The sequence below is a fragment of the Dermochelys coriacea genome, chromosome 7, assembly GCF_009764565.3.
Source record: "Dermochelys coriacea isolate rDerCor1 chromosome 7, rDerCor1.pri.v4, whole genome shotgun sequence".
In the NCBI taxonomy this organism is placed as follows: domain Eukaryota; kingdom Metazoa; phylum Chordata; order Testudines; family Dermochelyidae; genus Dermochelys; species Dermochelys coriacea.
The window spans coordinates 15578885-15601127 of NC_050074.1; the positions used below are offsets into that span (position 1 = coordinate 15578885).

At 40.0% G+C, this 22243-nt stretch overlaps 1 protein-coding gene across 4 annotated transcripts in view; it reads left to right on the forward strand.

The window, feature by feature from the left end:
* The window catches only part of ITPR1 (inositol 1,4,5-trisphosphate receptor type 1), a 254472-nt gene that overhangs the window by 67829 nt on the left and 164400 nt on the right, over positions 1-22243 (forward strand). For all 4 annotated transcript variants that reach the window (XM_038408402.2, XM_043518035.1, XM_043518036.1 and 1 more), the window contains 7 exons: positions 6726-6841; positions 10096-10182; positions 12449-12607; positions 14107-14205; positions 15962-16045; positions 16126-16272; positions 17855-17950. In XM_038408402.2, coding sequence (XP_038264330.1) covers positions 6726-6841; positions 10096-10182; positions 12449-12607; positions 14107-14205; positions 15962-16045; positions 16126-16272; positions 17855-17950 — 788 coding nt within the window. The remainder of the gene's footprint in view (positions 1-6725; positions 6842-10095; positions 10183-12448; positions 12608-14106; positions 14206-15961; positions 16046-16125; positions 16273-17854; positions 17951-22243) is intronic.

Consider the following 22243-nt stretch of genomic DNA (forward strand, 5'->3'; position numbering starts at 1 on the left):
TTTGGGGCACTCAACCCCAAACCAGCAAGGGAAAAGGCAAGTTTTTCCTTGACAAAGACAGTAATTCTTTCAATGGAAGCAGATGTTTTTTCTGCATGGAAATCCATAAAAGATTAATACTTTGCATTTTTCTATAGCCCATTTTATGCTAAATTCTCTGAAGCTCCTTGACTGATATAGAATCATTTCAAGTTTAGCAAGGCAGAGGTATAGAAGTAGACAATGTGGTAATCAGACCTGGGGTTTTTGAGAAGATGGAACTGATCTGTGGGTGAATAAGTTTTGATCATTATTCTTAATGCTCCACTGCTTGAAAAGGCTATGCTTTCACTCGGAGATCTTCATTCAATTTTGAACATAAATGGATTTTTTATCTGTTGATATGCTATATATATATTTAAGTTATGATAATTTCACAGGCATGTAATTTTTAGACCTTAGAGTTGCTTTCTGATGTGTCAACTTAAATTTTTCTACTTCTTCCTTTTTAAAGCTTCTTTTTTGCTTTAAAAAGACAAATTTAAAGTTCTTTCAATAATAGCTAGTTTGAATAAACTCTGGCCTCAGGAACTGAAGAGGGTGAAGGGGAACTGTTAAAATTCATTCGGGAACTGTTAATTTTCTTTTAATTTTAGTAACTCTCCATAATAGGAGTTCTATTGATTTGTATCAAGAAATGAGAAAACAGCTATGTTGGTATGAAATGCTCAGCAATTCTGTGGCTGACTTACTCAAGTATTTCATATTTCGTAGATTTCCTGGTTGAAAGGCTTTTCATTTTTTGAGGGGGAGGGATAGTTTTTTAGTTGCTGTAGTTTTTGGCGAGTATCCATTGGTACATAAAGGATCTTTTACGAAACACTTTCCTTATGCCTTGGTCAAAGTGTTCCGGGTGCTCTACTTCAAAATAATCAAGACGACAATTAACAAAAATATGTAGAGATGGCCCCTTAAAAGCCTAAAGTAGTTGTGGCCATTTGCAAAAATGGTGAGCGAGGTAGTAAATATAGAGCCAGCCTGGGCCAAACTAAAATATTTCCATAATCTTCATGGAAGGGACATGGACTGAAACCCAGGGGAGCAGAATCCATGCCATTTGGGCCCACTAGCACTGTAACCTGACTGGTCCTTCACTGCCTGCCCTGGATCCATGCTGCTTCCAAAGTGGATGGCACTTCCCTGCTGCCCTTGGGGAGGACAGGGTCTCTGCACGCTGCCCCTGCCCCCAGCGCCGACTCCGCAGCTCCCATTAGCCGGGATCTGCAGCCAATGAGAACTGCGAGGGTGGCACTTGTGGGCACAGGCAGCGCGTGGAGACGCCCTGCTTCCCACAGGGATGTGCTGGCCACTTCTGGGAGCAGCATGGGGCCAGGGCAGGCAGGGGGCCTGCCTTAGCCCCGCAGTATCGCCGCCTGAGGTATGTGCCTTCTGGCCGGAGCCTACACCTTCTCCTGCACCCCTACTCCAGCCCAGATCCCCCTCCTACACCCAAACTTCCTCCCAGAGCCCGCATCCCTTACCCCCTCCCACATCCCTGCCCCAGCCCAGTGAAAGTGAGTGAAGGTGGGGAGAGCGAGCGACGGAGGGAAGGGGATGGAGTGAGTGGGGTGGGGCCTCGGGGTAGTGGGTGGGGGCAGGGGTGTTTGGGTTTGTGTGATTAGACAATTGGCAACCCTAGCTCAAGTGGATGAGGTCTACATCATGGATCCAAGGTTCCAACCCTGTTGAGCCATGTGGGTGGCAGTATGATGTCATATGATTTGAATTTGTTTTCATTTGCTTTTTCAAAACCCTAGGTACAAAAAATTCCTCAGTTTTAAAGAACATTATTAAGGCTCAAAGTCAAGCACTCAGAAATTAGGAAATGCCAGAATTAAGGTTGCCTGTGCAACCTTACTTTGGTCTCTTTGTGCCTATACATTAAGACAGTCTCTAATTACAGGATCACATACTATTTTTTTCCCATTGGACCCCGCCTTACTCAGTGTGCGGGATGGACCTGCTCTTGGGATATGTCATGGTTAAGTATTGAAGGAAACTGTTGTGGTCTGTAGGACCGTTCCCTCGTTTGTTGCTGAATCGGGGGAGGGGGGTGTAACTATTGTGGTTCCAGGAGATTATGAGCCTAAGTCTGCTCATAGCTAAAGGCCCTTCCTCTTAACTGAAGGAGTTGGGCAGTGAATACAGGCCACAAGTAATTGCAAGGGACAACAAATGAAAAAACGGGGATGGGAGTGAAGGTCTTAAGGTGAAAATGAGATAACCAGAAGGAGACATGGAACAGAGAACCACTGACTGCGTCCACTGTTCATCAACGGCGTCTAAGGGAGTCAATGGACACCACCCAGAGGAACTCCACTTGGAGATGTGACTGAGCAAGGGAATAGAAATAGGCCCCACAGTCGCAGAGTACCCTTCAGCCCCCCATCCAGCTTCTTCCTCTTGGTATGATGGATGGCCATCTGACCATTGCCAGAAGGAGGTTGACAAGGAGGGCCTGCAACTTTGTGGGACCAGGGATGGAGTGTGCCAGGATCGGGAGGTGTGGGAGAAGTTCAGCCAGGACCTCAGTAAGAGGTTCAGGAGGAGGGGCTGCAATCTGATGCACTTTATTTAGTTGTGCCCCAGGGTCTCCTTGGAACATGTCTAGTGAATGAAGTAGGGGATTGCAGGAAGAGAAAGGATGGTCTCCTGGTTAAGAAGTTGAATGCTGTCCTGGGGAACTGGATTCTATCCTTGCTGCTGACAAAAAGTTGTCATATGATGCTAGTCAGGTTGCTTAAACCAGTAGTTTCAGGGGTAGTTGCAAATTGTACAGTCCTCATTTTCCGAGTGTCTGACTTGAGACTCTAGAGCCTGATTTGCAGAAGTGCTGAATGCTCACAACTGCAACTGAAATCAATGGGAGCTGTTCTCTGAACATATAAAGTGCTATATAATGCTGAATATTCACTCTGAAAAATCAGTTCAGATTGGACATCTAAATTTAATGAATATTTTTTTTTACCTTAATCTCTCTCTCCTCTCCACATGTATAAAATGAAGATGATGATGTAAAAATAAATATGTATTTGGGAAGCACTCGGATACTATAATAAGTGCTACCAAAAAGCTCATTAGGAAATTACTAATTCTGTTTTCAGAGCTGACGTGAATTAATATGCCTAAAATTTTAGCAACAAATTAAACAAGGAGAAAACAAAATACTGAATAACTGCTCATTAAATAAGTGCTATCCTTTTTGAGCACTGAATGAGGCAGGGCTCCTGGGGAAAAAAACAGAATGTGGTCACATAATTAAAACTATTGTGATGCATATGAACAAAGGGGAGAGGTGAATTAAGGTTGCACAGGTGATCTTAATTCTGGCATTTCCTAACTTTTGAGTGTTTTGATTTTGCAACCTATTGCTCTTTTTTAATGTAATTTTGTTTTGTATTTATATTTATCACCAAGGCCAGCACAGTAGTCTAGTGAGAGGAAATCAATATTGGAAACATCAGGGAATGGTCATGATATCTTTTGGGGACATTACTAAACACGGGGGAAAGCATCACCAGAGAGTGCAACAGTGCAGAACTTTCTCGCCCATTGCCCTTGCAGTGTTGGTATCTACTGTGAAGGAATTTTTGGATATGGAGAATTTCCACCCTCAGTCCTTGGAAAACCGTAATCTTGCTGCTTCGACCTTTTTAATTAGGTCTCCCCGTCCACTGAGTCAATTACAATCTCTTTGTTTTAGTCACCACCATAGGAAACTGTATTCTATCAGGTTAGGTTACTTAATAGAAGAATTTTTTTTTCTTCAGAATGACTCAAAGTATGATAAAGATTTATCCAAGAGGAAAGAGGGCTTTCTGTGGCAGGAAACTGGGAACTTCTGCTAAAGATTCTGTTTTGACTTCTTCCATTAACTCGGGCTACATCCACATCTGGAGCTGGTGCGAGCTTCCTGGCTTGCACAGACATACTCATGTTAGCTTTGCTGTGAGCCTGCATGCTAAAAATAGTGTTGTAGCGATGGCAGCATAGGTAGCAGCAGCAATGGCAGGTGCTATCAGCCCTGAGTGTGTACCATAGACTTCAGGTGGGTTTTTACTCAGGGTGGCTTGCATCGTCCCACCACTGCCCATGCTACTATGGCTACTCTACTATTTTTAGCATGCTCGCTCAGATGAGCAGTAGCTTGGTATAGCTACATGAGCTGGGAATCCTATCCCTAGCTCATAGTGTAGACGGAGCCTCTTTGTGCCTCCATTTGTGGACCTTTAAAATGGATATAACAGTTTACTTTTCAGGAGTGTTGAAGTTTTTAATTCATGGTTGATAGGTGTTATCTTTGTTGCACAAACCTGTACTGCACTGGATTGCATTGTGTTGAATGCTACCACAATCAAACCCGTTCTTCTGTACTGTTAGCCATGACTGATACAGCTAGGACAGAGATAAATATAAAATTAGCAGGTTCATAGGTTCATGCAGTTTAGAGATCCCAGGGCCGTAAAATCCATTAAGGTCAGGGTGTAACCCCTGAATAAGATACATCCATATTAGAATGATTTTGTATTTGGCTGGTGGTTGGCAAATAAGGCTGTTTACCTCAAGCACTTAAGAATTAGATTTCACAAAACAAATATTCAAATAGGAGGGTCAAATGCTTTTAATGTTCGCTTTAGATTTCTAGATTTTTAAATAGAGACAGAATGTGGGCAAACTTTTGCATTATTTTCCCCTCCATTACATCATGTGTTTCTATTTCAGTGGTCAAGGTCAAATGTTTCTTTTAAGAAAAAGAAAACACTACCAAGGGATTTATTTTGCTGACATCCATTTTAAAGTTCAGCCTGACTTCAAAATACAACACTTCTGGCTTCGGAAATGCACTTGCTTTGTGACTAAAGACGGTGTGTGATTAATTCTGCTGTGCAATGCTGTGTGTTAATTGCTGGCACTGTGAACTGATGGCTTAAGCCGAAATAGAAATTCTTATTACAGGTGCGTTGCTTACAATGCATAGTTCTAGTTGAAAGTACCAACTTACAATGGCTTTTAAATCCTGTTCTCTGCTGTCAATCTCCATGAATCATTTTTATGTAAATTAAAAATGCAACTCTCTGGGAAAGAACATAACTTGAAAGCTTAGTGCACACTGCATTTCTCACATCTCACATCTGTTATGTATCTGAAGGCTATGAATCAATAGTTAAGCAGCCCTATGAATTGATGTACTTGAGTCCTTTCTATTGCCCATATCAGTGCATATCCCCAAATTAGCTCAATATGACTCTACTTCATTTCTTATTATAATGAATCATTATTTGGCTGCCTAGTGTGTACCTTGTTCCAGCCTAGTTCTGAAAATTGGGTACATTGTGTTGCCTTCCACTTGTGCTGTTCTGTTTCTTGAAGTTTCCTATTAATTTCATCCAGGTGTTGTATGTACAGTGGCTATAAAAGATCTGAAATGAAGTTAAATGACTAAACTTGCAGTTGGTTTATCTTCTTTCTCCAGGGGATTAGCTCACATATTCCATTAGGTTTCCCTGTGGAAAAAGACTCTACAGTCTACAGAATAGACTCTAAAATGGGTATTCCCTTAACTATCTAGCTTTCCAATTCCGTTACTCTTCTCTGTGAATACAATGGTTGCCTTTAAATTCATTGTATAACTAACAGCCTCAAATTTTATTTCCACATGTTTGCCAAAGAGGTGCCCGGAACAGCTGCCTTTGCATTTGGCTGTTAAACTTCTGTTACTTTACTTCAGACACTAAATTTGAATAGCTTAATTTAATTTTTGCATTGTCAGTTGCTAAGCAACAGACGAGGAAAAAGTGCAGCTAATTTAGTTTTTACTGATCAGTGAGCATCTCATTAATATAGAAACTTATTTGTAACATGGCTAATCAGCTGTCATACCCAGTTTTTGCAAAGCAGAATGTTTTGTCTAGGAAATTAGTAAAAGATGATATTTCTCCAGTATGATCTGGAAGTTTCTTGCTTTGGTGCCCAGGTGCCGGTGCTTCACTAGGAATGTTACACTAGGAATTTCCATACTGACACACCTTTTTCCATGCTATGGTCAAGAAGACAAGGCAGGGGACCGAGTCTGCTTGACTCTACTGCTGACTGCTGTGTGACCTTGGAAATGTCACTTTACTTGTTTCTTTGCCACAGTTACCCGAGCTGTGCAGTATGGAAAATGAAACTTATCCACTGTTGGAAAGCATTTTTTGATCCAAGGATCAAAAGCCCTGTGTTACAGAGAGGAAGTGTTGTCATTGTGAATGTTTAAATATGTTGATTCTGAAGACTTGGGTAAATCTTGTCTGCCTATTTTCATGGGAAAAGCTTGAGAAATTTTACTTAGCTGAACCACTGACTGAAATTCCCCTTTTCACATGGTAGCATTTTTGACAGGAATTGGTTAAGTTTCAGCTTTCTCTGGTCTTACTTTTACAAGTCTGGCAGCATCAGGGGTGGGTGTGTGTGTGTGTGTGTGTGTGTGTGTGTGTGTGTGTTTTTGTTTTTAAACCATTCATGGGGCAACATTGCTGTCACCCAAAAAATCATCACAGTCTGAGATTTAGAGTTTTCCTGGAATCTGTTTTGTAAACCTTTCCCTGTAGCTGAAATGTTGGACAATATTAAAAGTAAAAGTGGAAAAAATGGATAATTGGGAATTGCTAAAGCAGTCTCTCAATTTATTTCCTGTATTTTTGTAGATTGCCTGTTTAAGCTATGCCCTATGAACAGATACTCTGCACAGAAGCAGTTCTGGAAAGCAGCAAAACCAGGAGCTAACAGCACCACAGATGCAGTGCTACTCAATAAACTACATGTAAGTATTAACGTTGGTAGGCTGCAGAGAAGTCAATGGAGCTATGGTAATTTACACCACCTGAGGATCTGGCCCATTAAGCTGAGTGGGACTGCTCATGTGGGTATTGCTACAGAAGATTAGTGAGATCCAGTCCTGTGGTGTTAGGCCCCAGATTTCATCTCCCATATGTGTTTGCAAACTTTTATCTAATTTTAATTATCTGTGATGGCTGCTCTTACTGAACCAAGCTTGCATGTGAATTCAGCATTAAAACCTGGTCAGAGAACAGTTTTCAGTTTTAAATTTCTAAGAAATTGCTTTGAGTAATTTAACTACTGCATGTTGACAGCATCCACTTTAGTGCTAAATAAACTATATTTACCTTAAAATTATGGCTGGAGCACTTCACATTAAAATTACAAGTCCAAATATTTTTAGTCTATCAAAGCCCGTGTTAAGCCTACAGTACTCTAAACTATAAAGCTCCCTGTAGGAAAATATCACTTGAAGAAAGCCATGTGGTGGCCCTACTCCTTTGTTGCACAAAGACCAAGTGTTTGCCTCAATTTTGTCTTAAGCTATGATTTTAACTTTTTGCTTGTAAAGTTGTCTGTAGAGTTAATACTTTACAAGTATCCCACCCCACTCCCAAACTGAATACTGTAATCACAAGAGTAGAAGTCAGCTGTAAGTATAAAGTAACAAATACTGCCGATTATTTTTCTAAAGCCCACAAAGTAAACAAATAGATGGTATGTCCTAAACTGTCAGTAGTGTAGAGGGAGAGAAGAACCCTTGCAATGGTGCTAGGCAACAGTGGGCTGTCACTTTTTTGCCATAATTGATTTTCTTTCTTTCATATAGTCAGTTCAGATAATTAAGGCTTGATTCTATTCCTTTGAAACAGGCCGAAGTCCCATTGTGGTCAGTCTCAATTTCCCTGTCAAATGAACTGGAGTAGTCTCTCAATGATTAGTCACAGTGAAGAAACACACAGTAAATAGCCACATTTTACTATTCCAATATAAATGAAGAAAGATTTAATGGCCCAGTTTGCATCACCATTACATGCTGGGTAAAGTACAGGGTATGTGCAAAACTGTCATCTTTTAAACCCACTCAATTTCACTGAAGGGTAGAATTTGGTTCTGTGTGCATATGTGATTCGTAGTCCACAACTTAGTTCGCTCCTGACTGTATAAAACTCATGGGCACTTGTGTCAACTTACACATATACTGATAACACAGAAGATATTGGAACAATCCTATTGTCTTAATATTGTTGCAGGGCAAAAAATATCTGTTCAACTGCTGCCTTCCATTTCCTTCTCTGTTTTTTTTGGTCAGTTCATGGTAATCTTTAATGAAACATTAGTGACCCACAATTTATACTTAATCACTTGCCATTTTTGGCTGGTAGTTGTCCACTGTTGGAATTTATTATCAACTACTGTGGAGCACCCAATGCTGAGGTCAGGTTATTTTAAGTTAATACCATTTAAGGGATTTAGAAATCTGGGACACTTGACTTTGACTGGTATCATACATCAGTGCTGTTTGAAAAGCTGACATCTAGTGGTCAGTAAATAAAATTTGTTCTTTCCAGTGTGTTGACATATGCAGTGTTGTCTGTTCACTTTAAGCTTTTGAAATATACTTGAACTTAACTTGTTTCTTCATTTGTACCTATATGCAATGGATACTTTAGCTCTATTAAAACAAATGTAGGGACCAATTCTGTATGATACATGTCTTCAATTTCCATTGATATCTTGGAGAGTAGAGGGCTCTCAGGGCCATGTGGAATTGGGCCCAAAATTAATATCAGATTTCAAGAAACCTTTTCACTGTAGAATAATCTGAAATCTAGCAGTCCCAATGTTAGATCTGTAAGCATTTTAAATTGTCTTGCATTATATTGGTTGTACTGAAACGTACAGTTACACTTGAGATGCTCATGGAGAAAGCCAGTTGTCCTACTCAGCATATCTTCTAACAGAAGTGACTTAAGATACATGGAGTTATAAAAAAGCAAAATTATTTTCTACCAACACATGGCTCACTATTTGCTCTTTGATATGCTGAAGCCTGTTGTCGCACATTGCATCACCCACAGGTAACTGAGCACAAGTGAGTTCTAGGGTGATTGCAGAAGTTTTGAGAACTAAAATAGTTTATGCATAGACTTTCTAAATGCCTGATATCTAGTTTAAAAGTATGCTCTGACATCAGAGCATGACATCTGACATTTTTAAATGAATTCTTCCCTATAATCTGTATTTTTCTCTGGCCTTGGTGTAAGGTGAACCAGTACACCTTTACAAAACAAAGTGTCTTGAAAACAACATGGGGTAAGTTGCTTTAGTCTGAAAATAAAATGAAAATGAAGAGGAAAGAAATACGGTAGAGTAACAAACTAGGGCTTTCACAGGGTGGTAGCATTAGAATTCAGATCCTTATCTGAGTAGGTTATAAATCAGGTTTGATTTCCTCATATCTTCTTGTGGTTGAAATGTCTGTCTGGTAAAGAGAGATCCTGGATTAGATCATCATGTATATAGCAGGTTGAAATTGAAAGACATTGCAGCAGAGCATGTCTGGGGAAGTTTTGTGCTGTGCCTGACTCAGGGAAGTACTATCCTATCTCTTTTATGAACTCTGAACTTTCCCTTATTGGGAAGTTTAGAACTAGACAGTCCCTTCTTCCAGTGCTGCATGTCTAGAGAAGCCTATCGAATGAATAGGATGACTGGTCACCATGAAAAGGTTTAATGGATGAGGAGCGAAGGGGGCCATTTGTCTTGGCAGAGTAAAATCCAAGTTTTTGGAAACTGCCTAATTAGAGACGTGGGGACCAAACCTGCAGTTTTTTAGTCCTCATCCTTTCTTTTATATTAAAGTTGAGCAGGTGCAAGATTGGCCTGTCAGCTTGAATCCCCCTTTTGTCCATCTTTCCTTTTTACCTATCTTCTCATGGCTCAGTTTCCTTTTGAAACTTTTTATCTCATGTTTTATTCAGAAAGCTTCAGTCAGTTTGAAGTCAAAACATCGACTCCTCAGAGTTGCTGCTTCACTTCAGTATAGTTCAAATAGTACAGATTCAATCATTTTCCTTCCTGAAAATTGTAAAGGATGAAATCTGATCCTCCGCTTCAAATGGTTACATTTGTTCCAACGGTATGAAGTACGTTGATGTTTTATTACAGTAAGTAATTGCCAACACAGTTTATAACAACACTTTCTATCTCCACAATTTCCTTCTTAAATTTCAGCATGCAGCAGATTTGGAGAAGAAACAGAATGAGACTGAAAACAGGAAACTGCTGGGAACAGTTATCCAGTATGGCAATGTTATCCAGGTATGCTGTGGCCCTGTTCACACTGTCTACTCTGTAAGACATAGCTCTGTAGGGTCCTACTTGAACCACCGAGGTACAATTATACTTCAAAATAGAGGAATTCCGGGATCGGAGTGTGTTGTCATGCAAGCCATGACCGGGTTATCCAGAAGCATGGTACTCTGAAGAAAGAACTACATTTATGGTTCTGTGTGAGATTCTAAAATGGAGGCATTTTTAGCTTGCTATAATGTTGCCTTTTTCAGAGAACCATCTGAATGCTTTAAACTAGAATACCCTTCATACCCTTGACCTGGCCATCTGGTAGATGGCAAATACACAGCGATGTACAATTCTGTAGAACTTCTTTCATTTTATTCTCATTTTATCCCCCAAATGCTGTACAGCACAATATAGTAAACCCACTGCAAAACAGAAGAATCAAAATAATCAACCCACCAATGCAATGATAGTCCACACTGAACAAGGGATTTGGTGCAGTAGACTCAGGCAAGCCACTCCCCACTTGATGAAGAGGATTTCCAGCGAATGCAAAGAATAGCAATGAGTCACAAACACCAAGAACAAGATGCTGGGGAAGTGTTGTAATAATAATCAAGGACAAGCCTTGTCATGCCTTAAATGGGGGACTCCACTGGTTGAGCATTCAACAACTCAGGGTTCTCTGATCCCTTCTGGGGACTGAAAGCAGACCCACTTCATCTGATCACCACTGCCAGGTGGAGGTGTAGAGGAAGAGAACTGTAAGCATTTGGATCTAAGATTATGTACGACTTTCTGTACAAATACTTTAACTTGTATCCTCTGACCATACCATCAGCCAGAGTAGGATTGCAGGGAGCAAAGGTAACAGGGTTCCTCTCTCCCCTCTTGTAAGGAGAAGGCAAGCAGTCCTGTTCTGCAGCTATTACAGCATTGGGAACAACTTCAAGAAAAGCCTTTTAAAAAATGCACTACAGTAATCTAGCCCAAGTGTAACATTGGAATGGCAATAGTCTGTGGCATGGTCCTCATCTGAGAGAGCAATCTGTTAGTTTTTCAGGTGAACAAGAGATTGCAATAAGCATTTCTAACCAGTCAATGCTCTTTACCGAGAGCAGTTGTGCATAGGCGAGGAAGGATTAGATTTGTATCGGTAAATGTTGTTAAACGTTGGCTTCACCATACACACCCAAACCAACCAAAATGTATTTCCATTCGATAATAATTGAAATTTACAGATAGGTAAAGTAAGAAAAAAGCTGCTAGAAAATTTACTCAAATTTGATTTAAGGCGATTCACTTTATATGCTTTGACCTGTGACAACTTTGACCTGTTGACAACTTTAATGGTTGTAAAGCTTTGATTCTTTGAATCTCAGTGTCTGCTGTCATTAAACAATTATTGTCTGTCCTGTCCCGTAGTTTCCCCCACTGTAAAAATTTAAATAGATGAAAACGGAAAAAATGCTTAAAAATCAATATTGCTATTATCCACTGAAATGTATTAAAAATAAATAAAAATCAAATTCTGCCTGGCCTAGTTATGAGGGATACCCCAGTTCTGTAGGAGCCTTCTCAGTGGCAGATGTCTTCTGTGAATAATGGGCCTGCTTAAACAGCCAATAGACAGCAAAGCATCGAAAGCCAAAAACATTGTCTTGCTTTCGTTAAGATTCAACCCTGCTATGTTTAATTCAAATGAACGTGTGAGCTAGACAATGGGGCTACTATGAGATGATCCATTATATCCTATAGATATGTATCACCAGTACAGTGAGGTTTATATATGATGCATGGTGTATTGAAACAAAAATATAAAACGGCACCTCATGGGGAGAGAAGAAATGTTTATAGCTAACCTCATTAGTCTCCCATCTCAGAATGAGCACAGCCACTTGAGAGAAGCCTCACCCTCCCCCATGAAGGAAAACAGTTTTTGTCATCAATATCTCCTGGTCCTTGGTATCTGACTGCTGAAACATTGAGCATAATTGGCAAAGGCAGTTCTCTGTTGTCTATCGTTAGTGTGATATGGACATTTACGCTAATGGAAGCTGTTCAGTGCCATGAACCAGTCTAAAGCCTACAAAAAATGTATTCAAAACAAGAAGTCCAATTGTCTCTGGATTTGTTATGGCCAATGTAATATTCAGTCTTAGCAATTGAAGTTAATTTCCATGTATTATGATCAGACACTCAGACTATTATATAACCTTTAGTCAGTGTTTATCAAAGGAAACAATGTGTCTGCCTTTACAGAAACAAATTGTAATTTTTGTTCTAGCTGCTGCACTTAAAAAGTAACAAATACTTGACAGTAAATAAGAGGCTTCCAGCTCTGCTAGAGAAGAATGCTATGAGGGTGACCCTGGATGAAGCTGGAAACGAGGGTTCCTGGTTCTATATACAACCTTTCTACAAATTGCGCTCCATAGGAGACAGTGTAAGTGCAGATGAGCATCAGAAGAAGATGCAAGAAGATTTGGTGTAAAATACAAAGAGCTTGTATCAATTGCTTCCTTTCCTTTGACTAATTAAATGCACAGGTTTTTATAACGTGTAATATTAATGGCCACAGCCCTTTTCCTGTGCTGAACAGTGTGGGAGGAGAATCACTATGGTAACTACTGATTTGGAAACAAGGAACAATTAAGATTGGAAGGAATAAGGAATCTAAATTCAGTAGCTTTCTAAATCCCCACCATGTTCAAAATGCTACGAAATGTTAAGTCATTTGAGTAGCTTTAGAACAAATATAATTTGTATGTTGGTTCATGGGGCTGTAGTTATGAGTCTTTCAGGTTCTATTATGAATTTCTGTATCAAGAATTTTATCAGAATTAGACTAAATGATTGCCTTGCTTGTGGGAGGTGTGGAAGGTTTAGTTGATTCTGAGTTAATACCCTAGTTTTTAATCTCTGGAGATCTCCATTGTGTTCCCACACTGGATAAATGAGAATGAATGTGGTTATAATGTGGTCATAATCCCAAGTAAATGGTTTTCTACCTCACAAAGCCATGATGGACTTTGGCATGGCTCATCAGCCTATACTCAAGAGAAGCCAAGGACTTCAGTATGCTGTGCAGTGCAGCCCTACCTGATAGAGGGCATCAAAACAGAGTAGATTCCATGAAATAGAGCATATCCATATAGACTAGACCGTTCATATATGTAGTTATCCCACCATTATGCGTAATACAGCCTTAACTGAATGTCCTTGTCTTTATTTCATTATTATAGGAATAGCACCTTGAAGATTAATGTAGTTTGTGTTCAGTTAATTTAAAAAGAAGAAATTTCATATAAACTCAATTAATGTTCTGCTTTCTCTGTATTGAGGGGAGTTCAAGTCCCTCACCTAAGATTTTTATGGATTTCTTTTTATTTAATTTTTTTTTGGGTCTTAAAGTAAGATTGGGAGGCTTTGGACAAGAAACTGTCCTGGAAGGAATGTATAGGATACGTGGGACTTTCACCTTCCATGATAAAGTGCACTCAGCTTACCACCTCATTAATTGAGAGTAAACAGCATAGGTTAGGACACACAAACTCCTAATGGAGGAGGAGAATCTTTCTGACTTCTGGTTTTAAGAATTAATTGTTAGATGTTAGACGCTGAAATAACCGTGTGGAAGACAAAGACTTAGTCAGTGGAAATTGTAATTTTCCTTTATATGCCACTTAGCCCAGTTGTGTAGGTGTCTTTAAGCCTTAAATAACTCTGAATGTTTTAAATATCCATTTTCTTCTGAAGTTGTCAGGGGTGGTGTTGTTGTTGGGGTTTTTTTGTTTTTTTTTAAGATACCATTGTCTTTCCTATTTACTTTGCATGAAATGTCTCTAAACTATAAGCCAATCGCCTAACGTCATTGCTTTACACCCAGTAAACGGTAACTCTGGGGACTGTTTCTGAATCTGATTGCCAAGTACTTCTCTTCAGGTTGTCATTGGAGACAAGGTGGTCCTGAATCCTGTTAATGCTGGTCAGCCCCTTCATGCCAGTAGTCACCAACTGGTTGATAATCCTGGGTGCAATGAGGTAAGTGTAAACTAAATCAAAAGCTTGGCCTGTTAGTGCAGTAAGTGGCACAGAAATTTGGTGTAAATAGAGTTGGAAGGGCCTTTGGAGTTCTCAGCTAAACTAAGGCGCACGCATGTAATGGAATTTCCAATTACCATGCTGGAGAGCATATGCAACACTGCTAGCCCATCCTGTTCATGAAGTAACAATACTACTAGCTCTGGAGACAGTGTTTCTCACCTCCTTCCTGGTGGGTAGAAAGCTGGGTGGGGATTTGTAAGAGCAGGTCTGTTAGGTAAATAACAGTCTATATGGAACAAAGAAGTGAGCATGGCCCATTCTGCCCAACTGCTTGGGTGTAAGAACAGAGATAACTGAACTTTTCTGCAAAATCTACCATCCTCATGACTGGAGCTGGGTGAATAACTAACAAGTTTTTGTTTGATGTCAGTTTGGTGGGAGTTCTGAAAAATTAAAAAAAATAGTTTTCGGATGAACGAAGTCTGAAAATTCTGAAATGTTTTTGGTGAAATGACCCTGTTTGCTCAATCTGAAACAACGTTGAGAGTGGAGACCTCGGTTCAAATCCCTGTTCAGAGCAGCGATTCAAGCCTGGGTCTTCTACATCCAAGGAGTGCCCTAACCACCAAGCCTGGGTATTCTGGGTCAGGTCTCTCTCAATCTCTCCTGTTGAAGCTGGTTCACTAATCATTGGGTCAGAGAGAGAGAGTGAGAATGGCTAGGGCACTTGCCTGGGATGTGGGAGACCCGAATTCAAGTTGTTGCTCTAATAAATAATTACTTACATAGAGTAGAACAATTCAAGGGGACATATTGAGAAACCTACCTGAGAACATCCTATAGCAGTGGTCCCCAAACTGTGGGGCACCCCCCATAAGGGTGCAGAGGGGCCTGGGCCAGCACCCATGAGGGGACAGGGAGAGCGCGCCACCCAGCCCCACCCTGCCCTGGCCACAGCCCTGCTCCTGGCTTGGGCCTCGGCCTGTGACCCCCCCCCCCCGCTCTTGGCTCCCAGCCTGGGGGTGGGGGGGCACAGACACATTCTACTATTGGTAAGGGGGAGGAGAGTGCAAGAGGATAAGTTTGGGGATCACTGGCCTATAGTCTGGTGGTCAAAGCACTCAACTGGGAAAGGAAATCTGTTCCAGAGTGAGGATTTGAACATGGGTCTCCTACATCCCAGGGAAGTGTCCTAGACCAGTGCTTCTCAAGCTATCTGATGTGGGGGACCAGCAATTTTTTCTTCCGATGTGCACGCAGACCGGCAGCCAATGGCTGGTCCGCAGACCACCACTTTGAGTAGCACTGTCCTAGATAGTGGGCTAAAGGTTTATTGGGGGGAACCCCATCCACTCCTCTGTTTCTATGAATCTAGCCTGATTTTTTTTTTTTCCTGGTCAAAATTATTTGGTTAATTGGTGTCAGATTTATGAATAGTTTTGATCAATCAAGACTGCCTTTTTGGTAAATAAATTATTTGTCTGAAAAGTGTCACCCAGCTCTGTTCTTGACATAGCCAGATGAGGTATCTACGTAATGAGTTAGGTACTAACGTTAAATATAGTTACTGTGATTTACTGCAGGATTGAGTGCAGGCCACAGTCTTTCTGGATTGGAGTTTCATTTCATTCAGTAATGAACAGGGATTGCAGTACGCTGTTCAAATTCTCTTTCCACCATAAAGAAAAGGGCAGTGCTTTGCAGTGTTTTACCATACTGCTAGTGTGACTAGTGACGCTAGTTTTTGTTTTAGGTCAACTCTGTGAACTGCAACACGAGCTGGAAAATAGTCCTTTTCATGAAATGGAGCGATAACAAAGATGATATTTTAAAAGGGGTAAGTTTGGAAACTCATCTTGCTGCTGACTTTTTAATGGTGTGATGTCTGTATTGATCTTTCTGTCTTGGCTTTGACAGGGAGATGTGGTAAGGTTGTTTCATGCGGAGCAAGAGAAATTTCTGACTTGCGATGAGCACAGAAAGAAGCAGCATGTCTTCCTGAGAACTACGGGGAGACAGTCGGCCACTTCGGCAACTAGTTCAAAAGCACTGTGGGAAGTCGAGGTAAGGACGACATCTCTGAGGTTGCACAAGTGGTTTTATTGTAACGATTGGTGCTTTTATTTAAAAACTTGCTCCACATGTTTGATTTAGTTGTTTATTTTTTTAAAGTAAGATTTATTTCCAGGTTTCAAAGTTTCAAGACAAAACAATGCCATTGTTTGCTAGCATGTCTGGATTTTTTTTTTTAAACAATATAAAAACATGGTTTTGACTTTTTAACACCGCAGCAAGGTGGTTTCCAACTATCAGTTCCTGTCAGTGTAGAAAAAAGTAATGAGTGAGGCATCAATGAATGCCTTACTTACTCACCAACCATTCCTATTCTAACAGAGAACTAATTATTTCTACTGCCTTGCTGTATGTGATGAACACGTGCATGTTCAGTGTGGAATACTACAGGTACACATAACCACCTCTGATGGGAGATTAAACCCGTTTGTTGGTCTGTCACTATGGAATCAAACCATCTCATTAGCTTCTTAATTTTAAAAAGAGAGAGAGAAAGAAAGCTGACTTCAATGTCTTGGCCAACGTTTCACCTATTAAACAAACAAACAAAACTTTGAGATGCTTATGTTCTGGAAACAGATACATATGATTAGGATACATTTGAAAAGAAAAAAATTAACTTTAAATGACATGCAGCCTGCCTGTGTGAACATTACAAATCCCTCTGAGTGGAGGACAGTTATTTTTCCCAGCAGTACAGCCACTTAATTCAAAGCTGCTTTCAGCTGTGCTCCAGCCAGGAACCTGTCTAGAGTCCTAATTCCATGCTTTTTCTTGGGAGGAGCATGAGCGTTAATACAGAGCTCTAGAAAACTTCCTTCTTTGGGACAACACTGTTAAGTTTGAAAAAATTCTACTCCGTTCTTTATTTTTTTTTTCTTCTCTTGAGACTAAAGTGAATATCAAGGAAAACAAGAGAATCTTGCCTGACTTTCAGTAAGTTTGTTCAGTCCTTCTGGGTCAGCTCAATACAAGCTTCCAAAAAACCTCCTTGAACAACTTTTCTGCCAATATATCCCATTAGCCCTTTGTCTTCATTCTCAGGAGGCTCAAAGTAGAGCACAAAAACATAGTCGGTTTGTTAGCCAACAAATCCAGCCACTTGGAGATAGCCATAAAAGTAGAATTTTAAAAATCCAGGTGTGCACCAGTGGCAGTTTTAGACATGTCCATTTGGGATGCATTCTTGGTGGTGGCCACCATACCTGACTGGTAAATGGTATCCTTTTTTTTTTTTTTTTTTTTTTTTTTTTTTTTTTGCCTCCTGAGCTTCGTCACATTCTGCCAACATCTGATGGTGTCCCTAGCCGCTGTTAGCCAGAAGCTGGGAATGGGCAACAGGGGATGGGATCACTTGATGATTACCTGTTCTGTTAATTCCCTCTGGAGCACCTGGCATTGGCCACTGTCGGAAGACAAAGGTCCATCTAGATACTGGGCTAGATGGACCTTTGGTCTGACCCAGTATGGCCGTTCTTATGTTCTTACATGCCTGAAAATGAAATACAACAGTACTAACTTGAGGGGCAAGCCACTGAAATTCAGAATATGGCCCCTCTTTCTCTTTTTCCAGGTGGTGCAACATGACCCTTGTCGAGGTGGTGCAGGATACTGGAATAGCCTTTTCCGGTTCAAACATCTTGCTACTGGACACTACTTAGCAGCAGAGGTAAAAACCATGGGGAGGACCCATAAACTCTGCCCCTTCTCCTGTCAGTGCTGTCTTCCTTTATCCCTTCCTGAAAAACTGTGGTTGCCTAACTGAGGATTGGAAACAGATTAGTGAACGATCACTATGTAGGATTAGTATTACCAAGGACGAAATTATGCATGAATAGGGAGTATCAAAGTGCCAGACCCATGGAACAAGGTATTTTCTTGAAAGATGCTTGGAAAAAACACTGCACTATAAGAACGACCATGTGTCCCTACCTTTTTTGTTAGGGATGGGTGTTTTCTTCTTTTAGCTAAAAAGAACAGACAATAAATGACACTATTTTATGTAAATAATCATCATCAAGATGAGCTCATTAGTGGGAGAATGAATTGTACTGTGAATGGCTGGAGAACCTGTTGCTACGTTTTTGGGGAAATAAATTAAACCCATTGTTGGATCCTCTGGATTTTTTTGATTTCCAAACAGAACATAAAATTGTTCGTAAAAGAGAGGTTAAGAGTTATAGAAGCCTTCTAGGAATTGTCATGAACATTTACCTATCCAAGCATTTTCAAAGGTGAACTGTTAATACTTGTGAATACTCACTGAAACTAGCCTGACTCTGTCTATCTTGAAACACACACGTGTAAATGAAGAAAAGCATATTTGTAAAAATAAGATGCTGGGGATATGAAAGGGAGGTTGCAGTGAAGAAAGGCAATATAGCCCATCATGGTGAATGCAAGAGTTCAATTTAAATAATCCTGCTTTATGCTTTTCTAGTAAGCAGATTCCAAAACACTTAGTAGCATTTTGCCAAGTACAAAATGGATCAACAGGACTGGTGGATTATAGAGGTTGCTTAGCAAATCATGGGCTGTTTAATCAGCTGTGAAATCATGGAAACACACTGATGCAAAGATACAATGGGAGAAATTGATGAATTTGTGCATATTATGGCAAAAATAGTTTTTATCGAAGGAACATTTCAAATGATGACATGACCAAGATGTTTCCCAACTTGTATCGACTTCTAAAGCTGGTTGAAATGTTTTGAAATTTAATTGTGATTTCAAAATTTAAAAGCTTGACACAATTTTCACAAAATTTCCTTCCTTCCCAGCTTTAGTTATGTCCTGAGCTGGTTAGTTGAGTCTCGTTTGCAAGTTTGCTGATTGCTTAATTCTGTTCCTGGCTACACAACTACCTGGTTTGGTTTTGTCTGTTTTTGTTTTTGCTTTTGCTTTTGAAAAGCTGATTGCATTGTATATGTCTTTAGATTCCGAGGCCTGAAGGGACCAGTGTGGTAAACTAGCCTGATACATAACACAGGCTGAAACAGGCTACAAAACTTCCCAAAAATAATTCCTAGAGCATATTTTCTAGAAAAACATCCAATCTTGGTTAAAAAATTGCCAGTGATGGACAGCCCACCACAACCCTTAATAAATTGTTCCAGTGGTTAATTGCCCTCACTGTTAAAAATATCTGCCTTATCTGCCGTCTGGATTAGTTTACTTTCAACTTCCAGCCATTGGATCCAGCCATTGGATGCTTTTGTCTGCTAGACTGAAGAACCCAACATTGTGTACTTCTGTAGAAAAAGGTGTATCTGCTACAGAATAAGCTAGATCTCCCTGAGTAATTTTATACCCGGGGGTGGAAAACTAAACTGTTGACTTGCCTGTGATTCTGTTTCATCAGGTAAACCCTGACTATGAGGAAGATGGCCAGGAGTGTTAATCCTCAGTATGTACAGGCAAAAGTACAGTTTTGCCCTGATTAGGAAGGCTTGACTCAAACCTTGGTATCTGATTGGCAAGTGAACAGATGATACAAGGCATTTCTACTACTAAAGAAAGTCGAAATTAAGCATGGCTGGAAGGTACTGCATGCAGTGCGCTATACTGAGACTGAATACTGAAGATTGGTGTGGTAGGCTTTAGAGGATGTTGAAGAGCTGTGCACTTCTGGGTATCGTTATTCTTGAATAGCTCCTCTCAGGATAGTATCTGAACCCTGTCTCAGAAAGCTGAACTTCAGTGCATTTTCTTTCTCCAAGTCTGAAGAGCAAGTTTCTCAAGATGAGATCTGTTACCAAATATCCTGAATGCTGCCTTTATCCCAGGGGCCAAATCAAGTGGTTGATTTCACAAATGAAAGCTATCTCTAAGGAACAATTTCTCATCCGTTAAATCATCATAGGAAAACCATCATAAATAATTAGGCTATAAAATAAGAACTGTGCCCAACCAGTGGGCAATTTTGATGTCATTGTTTTGAATGACTAGTAAAAGTGAGTGTGGTGTCCTTTCCAATAAATGTTGTGGAGTTGCATCACACTTACTCAAGATGCTGTTTGATTTACATTACAGAGTATGAATTACCAGAAGCCTCCTATTGATGTGACTAGGGAAGCAGACGTACTGTATGGCCACTGTATTTGCAAATCAAAACTATTGATGACAGCTGGTATAACTGGAACAGCACTTTGCATTGTGGATTGTATTTTTCATTTGGATGAGACTGTAGGCTTATGATGCCATAACCTCTATTTCCTGATCAATGACCTGCATAAGGGAAGATGGCTTTCCTTAGAAACCAGGAAGAAAAGCTTGTCTCCTTGGAGAAGAGAAGAATGTATCTTGATGCATGGAAGGGAGAAAAGCTCAAATTTTCTTTGTAGGAGTATTAGTTGGTCTGTCACCTTGTCTATATATGAAAGTCATCTAACATGGTAGCCATTAAAAAAAATTTGCCACCAGATACCCAAAAGTTACTCTAGTTATTTCCTTTTATAATTCATTTTCCTGTACTGCTTTGTAGAAAATGCTGCCCTCCTGGTGACACTATTTAGTACATATTCTGGATAGTGAAAACCAACTTCTATTTTAACTTTCTAGGAATACACTAATGGTTTCTAGTACCTCTTTGGAAATCAGAAAAGACTTTCATTTTTGCCACTGTCATTACACACAAGTCCCTCATTCCAAAATGAGCTCACCTGAGTGTTGATGGATTCTTGGAGTAAACTTTGATAAGTGGTTTCTGGTTTTCTGCTTATTTCTTCACCACCAGGTGGCGACAATAGACCATAAACAAATGACAAGAGCATATAACCTCTCTCACATACAAATATAGTTTAAACTCCTTTAACTTAGAAATGGTGTTAGCAACTTAACCTTATTGGGTACAGTAACTTTATTCAAGCCTAAATCATTCCCAAGACTGCAAGTCTCTTTGCACGGTATGGGCCCTGGCTTTATTTCCTTATCAATTTCCTCAATTAATGATCAGTGCAGAGGTTTGATTTGAATGAGCATGTCCCAAACTGCACCCTTCAACATTACAAGGGGACCATTGTGTGAATTTTGCAATGATGTTTTTGTAGGTGAAACTTTAGTTCTGCGTGGATGTAATAATCTTACCTAAGGTGGCTCACTTTCTGTTGCCTGTTGTTTGCTGCTCCCTGGTTTGTAGCTTTGCCATAATTTCTAGAATTGGCTAGTATATTGCCTCAGCTGCCAGACATAGTGAATTGTATGAATTTTCAGCCGCTGCCATGTTTGGAGATCAGCAAGAGGTTTGGTGAAGACAAATGAAGGTTCTGAGAATTCAGTACAAGTGTAGAGTAGAGAGTTTCCAAACAGAGTATATAGCTGCATTTTTTTTAAATGCAAATCACCAATTTGCATGTCTAGTCCATATATTTACCATCCTATTACTGAAGGACAAATCAAAACTGTAAATATCTCCACTTCGCAGCCAAGTTCACTTGCTATAAACGTCAAAATCACAGAATATCCTGAAGTACATATATAACACTGTTGGCATTCTATAGCTTTCATACAATCCTAGCTCTTTCAACTGAGGTGAAAACTACCAGCTGGCTAACTTCTCGGTTACCTTTCATTTTGTCGTTAGTGACTGAAAATTATAATTGTTTCTGCTATTGGAATCTGTTGGATACTGTTGATATTGACAACATGACTGGGAAACAGAATTGCCAACTGTCATTTTTGCTGCTTACAAAATATTTATTTAAAGTTATAGTTATCAAGTAGACTTCTGGAGCCCTTCAGCAGCAGTCTCTAGGGTAAGGCTTTCGTTGGACATGGATCATCTGCAGCAGAGTCTGAAGCTAATCTGGGTTTTCAGTGCGTTATGAGGTGAATGTTTTGGCAATTGGAGTGTATTTTCTGGCACTTAATGTAAAAAGACATAGACACAGCATTGCTTAGGAATTATTACATTATAACTCAGAGATGTTCAGAAGTTACCAACAGCAGACAAAGTGAAGAAATG